This window comes from Montipora capricornis, chromosome 1 (assembly GCF_036669925.1).
Source record: "Montipora capricornis isolate CH-2021 chromosome 1, ASM3666992v2, whole genome shotgun sequence".
NCBI classification, from domain to species: domain Eukaryota; kingdom Metazoa; phylum Cnidaria; class Anthozoa; order Scleractinia; family Acroporidae; genus Montipora; species Montipora capricornis.
The window spans coordinates 28,069,671-28,079,670 of record NC_090883.1 but is presented as its reverse complement, the minus strand read 5'-3'; the positions used below and the strand labels follow the sequence as shown (position 1 = coordinate 28,079,670).

The window sequence follows — 10,000 nt, the reverse complement described above, 5'->3', positions numbered from 1 at the left end:
TCGATGTCAATTAACAGATCGATTGGCATCGATAATCGATACAAATTGATAATCGATGAAATCGATAATCACAAAAAACCTGTGCATCGATTGTTCATCGATTATCGATGTCAATCAATTAATTGGTATCGATTGTCATCGATTGATCGATTGATTTTCCGATCATCGGTTTCATCGATTGTTCACGTCCTGATGTATTGCTTGTGATAATTTGAAAATCAAGAGCTCTTTACCAACATATTTTTCTTGCATTTTTCCTTCGGGTACGAGCATTTTCAGCCAGGCGGATGTACATAATTTAATTTTTTTTTAATTAATTTAATTTTAATTTAATTGGTAAATAAGTACACAAAGCACAAGTTGACGATAATAAGATGCCAAAGCCAGAGGCTTATACGGCGTAGGTCAGAGAGTTACAATGTGCTGCTAAGTTACAATGAGAATAAAATAAAATAAAAATTAATAAGAACAAAATTTACAGAAAAAAAGGCAAACTATTACTGACAACATAAAAAGAATTTTTACTGCACATAAAGCAAAATAAACATAACAATAATGATAGAGTGCAAAAAGTGATAAAAGAAGAGTTTAAAGGGAGAAAAAAGAATTTGCGTTAAACTTAGTTTAAACTTATAATGTTTGAAAATAATCTCTCAGTTTATGCTTGTAACTAGAAAGAGTGAGTGAATTACGAAGTGAGAGAGGAATGTCATTCCAAATTTGAGGACCCTGTACCCGAAGAGAAAAAGAATATTTGTGAGTATGAAGATGTAAGTTGTCTTTTTGCCTGGTGAGATATTGATGACAATCAGAGTTAAGAACGAAAAGAGATGAAAGAGGAGAGGGCAAGAGTTGCTGCATGTGAAGGAAAACAAAACAAGAAACTTGGTACTTATAAATATTAAATATGTTGAGTATTTTGAATTTGTTAAAGAGTGGGTAAGTATGTGCACGTGGTGGAGAGTGAGTAATGATTCTTAAAGGTTTCTTCTGGAGACGGAAAAGGGGTTGTAAATGAGAAGAGTAAGTGGATGCCCAAATAATAAGACAGTATTGAAGATAAGGGAGTATTAAAGAGTTGTATAAAGTGCAAAGAGTATTAGAAAAGAAAAACTGTCGTGATTTGATAATGATCCCAGTGGATTTGGCAATTTTGGAAGAAATCGCTTTTATATGAGCCTGCCATGAGAGGTTTTGATGAATGATGACACCTAAGAATTTTGTGTGTTCTACTCTATTAATTAATACTATTCTTATCGATGCTAATAGAAAGATCATCAAGATTTATTTTCTTTCTTGCAGGGTGAAATATTATAAATTTAGTCTTGTCAGGATGCAAAGTTAGTTTGTTAGCTTTGAACCATGTAGCCACCAAAGAAAGTTCATGGTTCACAATTTTAGTTAGTTCAGAGATATTTTTGTGTTGAAAGAAAATATTAGTGTCGTCTGCAAAAAGGATAAATGAGAGATAATTAGAACATGAAAAAATGTCATTAATGTATATAAGAAATAAAAGTGGCCCTAACACAGAACCCTGAGGAACACCACATTTAATTGGAAGCAGTGGAGATTTCCAGGAATCAATTTGAACATATTGAGAACGAGAGAGGAGATAGCTATGCATCCAGTTAAAAGGTGTGCCTCGAATTCCATAGAAGTTTAATTTATCTAAGAGGATGGAGTGATTAACGGTATCAAATGCCCTCTTTAGATCAATGAATATACCAATAGTGAGTTCGTTCTTCTCAAATGAATCAAATATTTTATTAGTAAGTTCCAGTATTGCCATAAAAGTAGAATGTTTCTTTCTAAACCCATACTGATGATTATTGAGTATACTATGTTTGGTGAGATAGTCCATTAGCCGACGATGCATGGCACTCTCAAGGATTTTAGAGAAGCAAGGTAAGATTGAGATAGGCCTATAATTAGTGAAGTTAGTGCTATCTTCACTTTTGAATATGGGAAGTACTTTGCTGATTTTAAGCTTATCAGGCACAATGCCAGTTGAGAAGGAGATATTGCACATTTGAGAGAGGGGAGATGCCAAGAGATCAATAGATGCTTTAATCACATTCACATTAATACCATCCACTCCCTCACTGTTACTACTCTTCAGAGAGGACACTATATTGATAATTTCATCAGGGGTAGTAGGTGAGGCAAAGAAACTATCACTAAAAGAACCACTCAAATATGATTTGTGGTCAGTAGTGGAGTGAGGAATTTTAGTGGCAAGAGAAGGACCAACATTAGTAAAGAATTCATTAAACTTATTAGCAATTAACTGAGGGTTGTTAATAGGGTTACCTCTGTTGTCCTTCATGGCAGTAGGCCCATAACTGGAATGTTTAGAAGAGATGACGGATTTAATTAAGGACCAGGTTTGTTTTAGTGATGAACCTATGGAAGACAATTTATCATGGTAGTACTTTTTCCTACATAGTTTGATTAGATAGTTGTATTTTTTACGGAATTTGGTATATATAGCTTTGTTATTTGGTGTAGGATTGTTACAATATTGTTTATAGAGAGCGTACTTCCTACGACAGGAGTTTTGGAGGCCTGAGGTAAACCAAGGTTTGGCATTTGAATTTTCTTTGACAGTGATAATCCTAACAGGAAAGCATGTTTCATAGATTGGATAAAGACAGTCCATAAAAGAATTGTACAATGCATTTGAAGAGGAAGATTGTGAGAAATCCCAATTAATAGAACGAAGATGGGAACGAAAATTTTCAATGTTATGAGTAGTTACAAGACGTTTATGATAAACTGAAGATTTCGTTTTAGGTTTAAGGGAACAATTAGTGAGCTGAAATATAGGTAAGTGATCAGAAATGTCAGACCAAAGGATACCACTAAATTTGTGATTGTCAAGGTCATTGGAGAAGATGTTATCGATCAAAGTAGCTGAATGAGACGTGATCCTTGTTGGCTTAGAGATAAGAGGATGGAAACCATTGGAATACATGAGATCAATGAAATCATTAGTAGGGACATGTGAGTCAGCATTAAGGATATTGATGTTAAAGTCACCAAAAAGGAAACATAATTTATTCTCAAAGCCAATTTTAGCAAGGACTTGTTTAATTTCATCATTAAAGATTTCAGTTTGAACATTAGGGGGTTTGTATAAACAGCCCAAGATGACATTTTTTCTCATTATTAGGTTGGACAATTTCAACAAAAACAGATTCAAGGACACAATTCATAGACTCAAGGTCACATCTTTTCTTGTATTCATAAGTATCACAAAGGAATATGCCAACACCACCTCCTGGTCCAACAGGTCTGGGTTTAGAAATAAAATGATAACCAGGGATACTATACAAATCATTAGAAGTGTTGTCTAGCCAGGTTTCAGAGAGGCCAATGGCTGAGAAAGATGTATTTAGGGTGGAGAGGTATTCCTCTAGGTCAACAGAGTGTTTTTTAAAGCTGCGTATATTCAAGTGAAATACATGTGTAATGAGATGCAGTTGGAGTTAGAGGAGTCAGAGAACAGATTATTGAACTGTCTACTGGTCATATAAGTACATCTAGACAGTAAGTTGGAAGTTGATGAGAGCATATTGATGTCTGGATCAAGGTCAGAGTTGTGAAGAAGTTGATAAGTATCAGGGTCTTCCAAGAACGGATTAAAATATTTGGTTCCCAAAAGAGAGCCGTCAAAATTAACAGAAGATTGAAGATCTAACAAGGCTAAATAGAAATCAGTATCACTTTCAAAATGATTAAAAGGAAATGTGTCAGAGAGACAGTTACGACAAAACCAGTCATCATGAGAATGCATCAAGTCATTATATTCTGAAAGAGAAAGTGGGGTACATTTCAGATGTGTCCATGAGTGACAAATATTGCAAAAGATGGCTTTGTGGTTATTATGAACTCGAAATTTACATATAGAACAAGGATTTTTCACACACTGTGACATACAAATAAATTAATTATTTAATAAAAAAAAGAAAATGAAATAAAATAATTAATATAAAATTATCCTTAAGTGTTAAGTGTTAAGCAAGTTGACTTAACTAATAACAAATTCAGATATTATTCGCCGGTAAGTACAAAAACTATATATAATATTATAATTAAGCAATAAGGAAATATATTCAATGACTCAAGAAATCAGTTCTTGGGTGCCATAAAGCAGTGTAGTGCAATTCAGTTACTGCAAGAAAAAAGAAATTTAGATTGACAGCATTCAATGACAGAGTTGTCAGTCACTACAAGTAAATAAACATAAGTTCAGACTATTCGCAATACTTAGCTATGATCTCCTGACAATCCTCTAAAGAAGTACAGCGTTCGATGACTGAGCTGTCACCAGAGGGACGAAAACATATTACTCCATCCACAGTCCAAACTTTGCTGACAATTCCTTCTTCAATATCCTTGTTTAAGTATTTAAGAATTTCACGACGATTGATGGTTAAATCCTCTTGAAGGTTGAATGGACGTTTACGTTCCTTGAGCACACGGCGGCGAGACATGACCGCAACTTTAGTATTATGCTTAGTAAACCGCACAATAATAGGTCTTGGTTTGGCTCCAAATTTCATGCCTACACGGTGAGATCTACTTATGTCATTTGAGGCAACATCCACGTTGAGTTCAGATTTGAAGAAGTCGACTGCAAGATTATCAGTGTTCTCCTCTGGCTGTTCAGCAACGCCATAGATGCGAACATTGGTTCGTCTTGTGTATTGCTCCAGGTCGTCTACTTCTTGCGATAATCTATAATTGTCATCTTCAAGACCTGCTATGGCTTTGTCTTTCAGCGTTAGATTATTTTTAAGTTTGGTTAACTCTTCATCCAGTTTGGCTATCTTTGCTTGATTTGAATTTATTAGTTCGTTTAACTTTTTTTCCGATGAGCCAAGTTGAGTTTCCAGACCGGCGGCATCGAAGTTGATACTATCAGCCAGAGATCTTTGAAACTCAGTCGATGAGATATAGTCGTCGATGATTTTAACGACATGAGATTGCATAATGCTCGTAACGAGGCCCGGGAGTGATGATGTAACCCAGTTGTTAAGTTTGATTTCTAATTTATCCCAGTGATCTTCAAAAGTCGAATCAGTTGGATCGATAGCATCATTAGCCATAGGAGGTCTCCTTTTTGGTCCCATAATAGAAAAAATACGAGAGAATATAACCTTAATTGCAATAAATTTGTAGAGCACAAAATTAGGCAGCCATCTTGGCTCGCTGACATAAGAACTTGTTTGCTTCTTGAGCAGTGGCAATTATGTAAAGTTATTTAAAACTTACTTGACATTTCCTCCTGCTAAAATGTTCGTCTACCGATCTATTTTATAGTGATAGGGTCTCTCAGAGAAAGATCAAGCAAGAGCTCTTCAAAGTTTCTCTCACTATGCTTCTTACAGATTTGTGAGACTCTGAGAAGTTTCATGTACTTGGTATTATAGAAGAAGTTGAACATCACAGATGAAGCGAAGCAACTACAAAGGTACACGCTGTGCTGATTTCTTAATACTTTATCGAGACCTAATTATGGCCCTTATTTTTATATGTACTTGGGTTGTGTTGCAATGGTTCAGTAGTGTAGCAGCTCTCGTAACCAGCTATTGTTTGGTATTGTAAGCAGCTTCTATTGTTTTTAAGTCTAAGTCATTGTTTCAATTGTTTAGACGTTTGTTTTTGGCTTGGGTAGCAAGCCAATTGCTTATACGTTATGAGAGCTGCTACATCACCACAACATGTCTACAGATGGCCCTAATTTTCATTTTATGTTATTTAATTATGATAAGTCATGAGATTCCTTTAAATTTATCCTTGGCCAGCTGTCATGTAACTGGGACCTTTGCAATGAAGTACAAGTATGAGTGCAGGTCTTCCAGTGAGCATGCACACAAACACAACAAAAAGTACATGCAGAGTGTATCATGATCACTCAGTGGGTTGGTCAGGCCATTTAAGCTTAGCGTAGACTTTAATTTCTGGTGCATCTTTGATTGATCTCTTTAGTTTAGCACAAACAAGTCAGAGCATCTAAATGCCTGCACATAACTACCTGCTCTCCTCAGGGGCTTTTCAGGGTCAATGAAATATTGAACAATTACAACACTCGTTTTAGAAATTATCCCAACTGGCAGGAGGCAGACCAGTTGGCTATTTACAAGGGCAGCTGCAAAACTGAACAGGGATAACCCAAAACTACTTCAGCCGGTGGTCAGAGTGAGGCTGGAGGCAGAGAGTCTGGATTACAAGTCCGACCCACAAACAACTCATCATTATTAATTTTTAGCCTCCCCTTGCAACAACCACTCTGCCACTTTCACATGCTGTGTTAGTCGTATGTGTTTATCATTTTAAAGTTACTGCAGTAAGAGTCCTTGCCCCTGGTGCTAGGTCAAGATATTTGATAAGCAGAAGTAATTTTAAATAAAAAGAAAGGTTTTTACTGTACTGGCACTTACTGGTTTGGTATTAGAGATACCTACATTTTTTTATGTAATGTTAGTTGGACTTTCTGTGCTCATTAATACCAAGTGTAAACTGTTGGTCAGAGTTTTATATTCCCCCATAGACCTCCATATTTGGATAAGGACAAAGAGTTGTGATCAATTTCTTTTTATTCCATTCTTCGCTTGTTCAGTCTAGAAAGTAAATATTTGTCAAATTTGTGCAAACATAACTTGTCCATTGCCCATGCACCACTAAGCACTGACTTCCTAAACTTTGCTAAAATTATTATGATTTATATCAGAATGAGCATTTGGCTGTAAAATATGGTAATTGCTGTTAATACTCAGTGTTTATATTGTAAACCATTTCAGTTGTCTGTCAATTGGAATTGAAATCATGGGACAAGGAGTATCTGTAGAAGCAGAGGAGATTTTTGTCCAAAGCAAGGAAGCACTGCACATTACTCTTTTAGGGAGTGAGTGGAATTCTTCGGCTGGGGGGTTGTCAACATTAAACAGAGAGTTTGCAATTCATCTGTCTCAACAGTCAAATGTCAGAGTTTCTATGTTAGTGCCAGAGGGTGCTTGTAAAGATGAAGACAAAAGGGCAGCCCAAAATTTTGGGATCACTGTTCTTGATGCAAGGCAACGCCCTGGCTTCATTAACCCTCTTGACTGGTTGTGCTTTCCACCTCAAGATCACGAAATCAATGTTGTTGTTGGGCATGGTGTGAAACTTGGGCGGCAAGTTCAACTAATTAAAAATTATCCTCAATTTCAAAATTGTAAATGGGTGCACATGGTGCATACTGCTCCAGAAGACCTCAGCAAATATAAGGGTTATGATAATCCTACTTCAAGAGGTGAACAGAAGCACTGGGATGAGATTGATCTTTGCAAATATGCTGACCTTGTTGTTCCAGTGGGACCAAGACTTAAAAAGGCTTATTCTTCCTATTTGCAGGGGTGTAAGAAGGTTGAGGATATTTTTGAAATAGTTCCAGGTCTATTTAATAGGGAATTTGGGGATTTGGTGCAACAGGCCAAAATTGAGAGTGATGATGATTTCAAGGTGTTGTTGTGTGGGCGTGGAGATGATGAGGACTTTGAGCTGAAGGGATATGACATTGCTGTTAAGGCATTTGCTGATGAACGCCTAAAAGGAAAAGGTTATTATCTTCTTTTTGTGGGTGCCCCTGATGGGAAGCAGGATGAGGTCAGGAGAAGACTTCTCAACTGTGGAATTACTGATGAACAGCTGACAGTGCGAAAGTTTGTACAGAGCCGTGCAGGAATGAAGGATCTCTTTTGTGAAGTTGACCTTGTCATCATGCCTTCAAAATCAGAGGGATTTGGTCTTGTTGCTCTTGAAGCCTTATCAGCTAGTTTACCAGTTCTTGTAGGGAGTAATTCAGGATTTGCTAGAGCAATAAAGAGCATTCCCTTTGGAACATACAGCATAGTTGATTCTAATGATCCAGGTAGATGGGCTGAAGCAATTGAGGGTGTCGGTGTTAGACACAGAGTGTGCCTTGAAGAAAGCAAGTTACTGAGAGAAGCTTATGGCCGGGAGTACTGTTGGAAAAGACAATGTGAAGCACTGGTTGACAAGTTATGGAGTATGGTTCATGGTAATGGTAATTAATATCTACACTTTGTACATATTTTGTGTTCTGATATTAAGGTGCACCTAAACTCAAATATTGTTGGTTTCTTATGTTCTCCTCATCCAAAGCAAATATATTTCACCATGGTTATACCCAAAATCTTGCTTTTTCTGTGTCGTGCAAGCCACGTAAAGTTGGCAAAACCAGCAGTAATTTGGACCCATGACCATTTTGTAAAAAGCATGGGTCTATTGTTAATTTTAAGTCACAAGCTGCTTTGCATTCCTGTTTTCAAAGAAATTTTGCGTATTTTTACAGAGCAGTTTGTGATGTAAAATTGTGAATAGACCCATGCCTCTCACATCACGGTCGTGGGTCCAAATTTCTGCTAGTTTTGATAACTTAGCGCATCTTGTCCGGCAGATAAAAAGCAAAACTTTGAAATAAGAATGATAAAACATGTTACTTTGCTGTTGGTGGGGATAAAAGTATTGTACATGTAGATGAAAAGTTATTGATTTTAGGTGCACTTTAAAGTTTCTGTTCCCAGCGGACCTTTTGGCTTTTTGTCAGTTCTGTGATTCAGAAGTTAGGGGCAGATTCATTTTTTGACTGAATATCCATCCCGATTTAAGCAATAACAGGGAATTCTGTCCCATCGTGTACACATTAAAATCATCCAAAAAAAGAAAATCACTTCCCTTTTTTCTTCAGATTTTGAAAGTGTGTTTGCTTAACACCTACTGGCAAAAGTTTGAGCTTTCACTTTTATCCAAAGTCCATTCACTTTGAATGTCTGTTTTGGATTTCACGGTCCGCCATTACTCATGTTCAAAACTGACCGATTGGACCTCAGAGGGTTGGTTCCAGGAAAAAGTGATGTGAAATGCTCACTAGCTAAAATTCCAGTTAAATTAAACAGGCGTCTTTTTGAAATCAAGGCTTAAAACGTAGGTTGCTTAGTGTTTAGTTAACATAGTTTTCAAATCCAAAGAAAAATAATGATAATTTAATTGAATTTTTAGTCACAGTGGCACTTTAAGAGTCTTTCTTCAATGTTATGATTAGGGGTTGTCCTCCCTAACAAGCCCTTGCTCCTCTGACAAGATGGTAGATGTAATTTAGGAGTTCCATGAATAGGGGTTACCAGCAAAGTGTTCATTGCCTTTGAACCGTACAAGCTCATTTCCCTTCACTTCCTGAAAATTTTGTAACTTTGTTTTCCTTTATTGAGGTCTTTAGAGTATAGGATCATGACAGGGACACCTTTATGGTGAAAGGTGACTAGTTTTACTTGAAGATCTGCTATGAGAGAATAAAGAGGCACATTCATGTATGATACAGGAATCTCAACACACAAGCTAAATACTAGTAACTTACTGTACATGTATGTCACATTAATGTGCTAGGTACACAATGGTATGATGTATGATGATGTTTGCAAAACGAAGGTTCAGAATCAACATCTTAACCACTAATAAACTTATAAGCTAAAAGTAATACACTGTAAATAAAGTCAATAATGAAGTGTTTTCATCAAGAATAGGAATATTACATGCAAGTTTTTAAGGTCTTAAACCTTGGAAAAAAAGGGTTGGTTGCATGAGCTAAAATCACTAACACTTGTTAAATTATATAATTATAGTACGGTGTGCCTCATTTTCTGAATGGCTCCAACTTAAATTTCCATCAACATCCAAACTGGCCGAAACCGGCCAGACTTAGTATTTTACTCTGTCTAACGCCAGACGATTTTACTCGTCGATGTGGAACTCTGGGAGTCAATGGGTTAATTAATCACTCACTGAAAAACTATTCCCCATTAACCCATCAACATCCAAACCAGCCGAAACCGGCCAGACTCAGTATTTTACTCTGTCTAACGCCAGACGATTTTACTCGTCGATGTGGAACTCTGGGAGTCAATGGGTTAATTAATCACTCACTGAAAAACTATTC

General features: G+C 36.6%; 2 protein-coding genes across 5 annotated transcripts in view; both read left to right on the top strand.

Moving 5' to 3' along the window:
• The window catches only part of LOC138037681 (polyubiquitin-A-like), an 89,764-nt gene that overhangs the window by 54,778 nt on the left and 24,986 nt on the right, over positions 1–10,000 (top strand). The window lies entirely within an intron of this gene.
• The window catches only part of LOC138049381 (uncharacterized), an 11,771-nt gene that overhangs the window by 706 nt on the left and 1,065 nt on the right, over positions 1–10,000 (top strand). Inside the window, exons 2-3 of the mRNA XM_068895635.1 lie at positions 5,326–5,476; positions 6,807–8,071. Of these exons, the coding sequence (XP_068751736.1) occupies positions 6,832–8,071 (1,240 nt within the window). The 5' untranslated portion in view covers positions 5,326–5,476; positions 6,807–6,831. The remainder of the gene's footprint in view (positions 1–5,325; positions 5,477–6,806; positions 8,072–10,000) is intronic.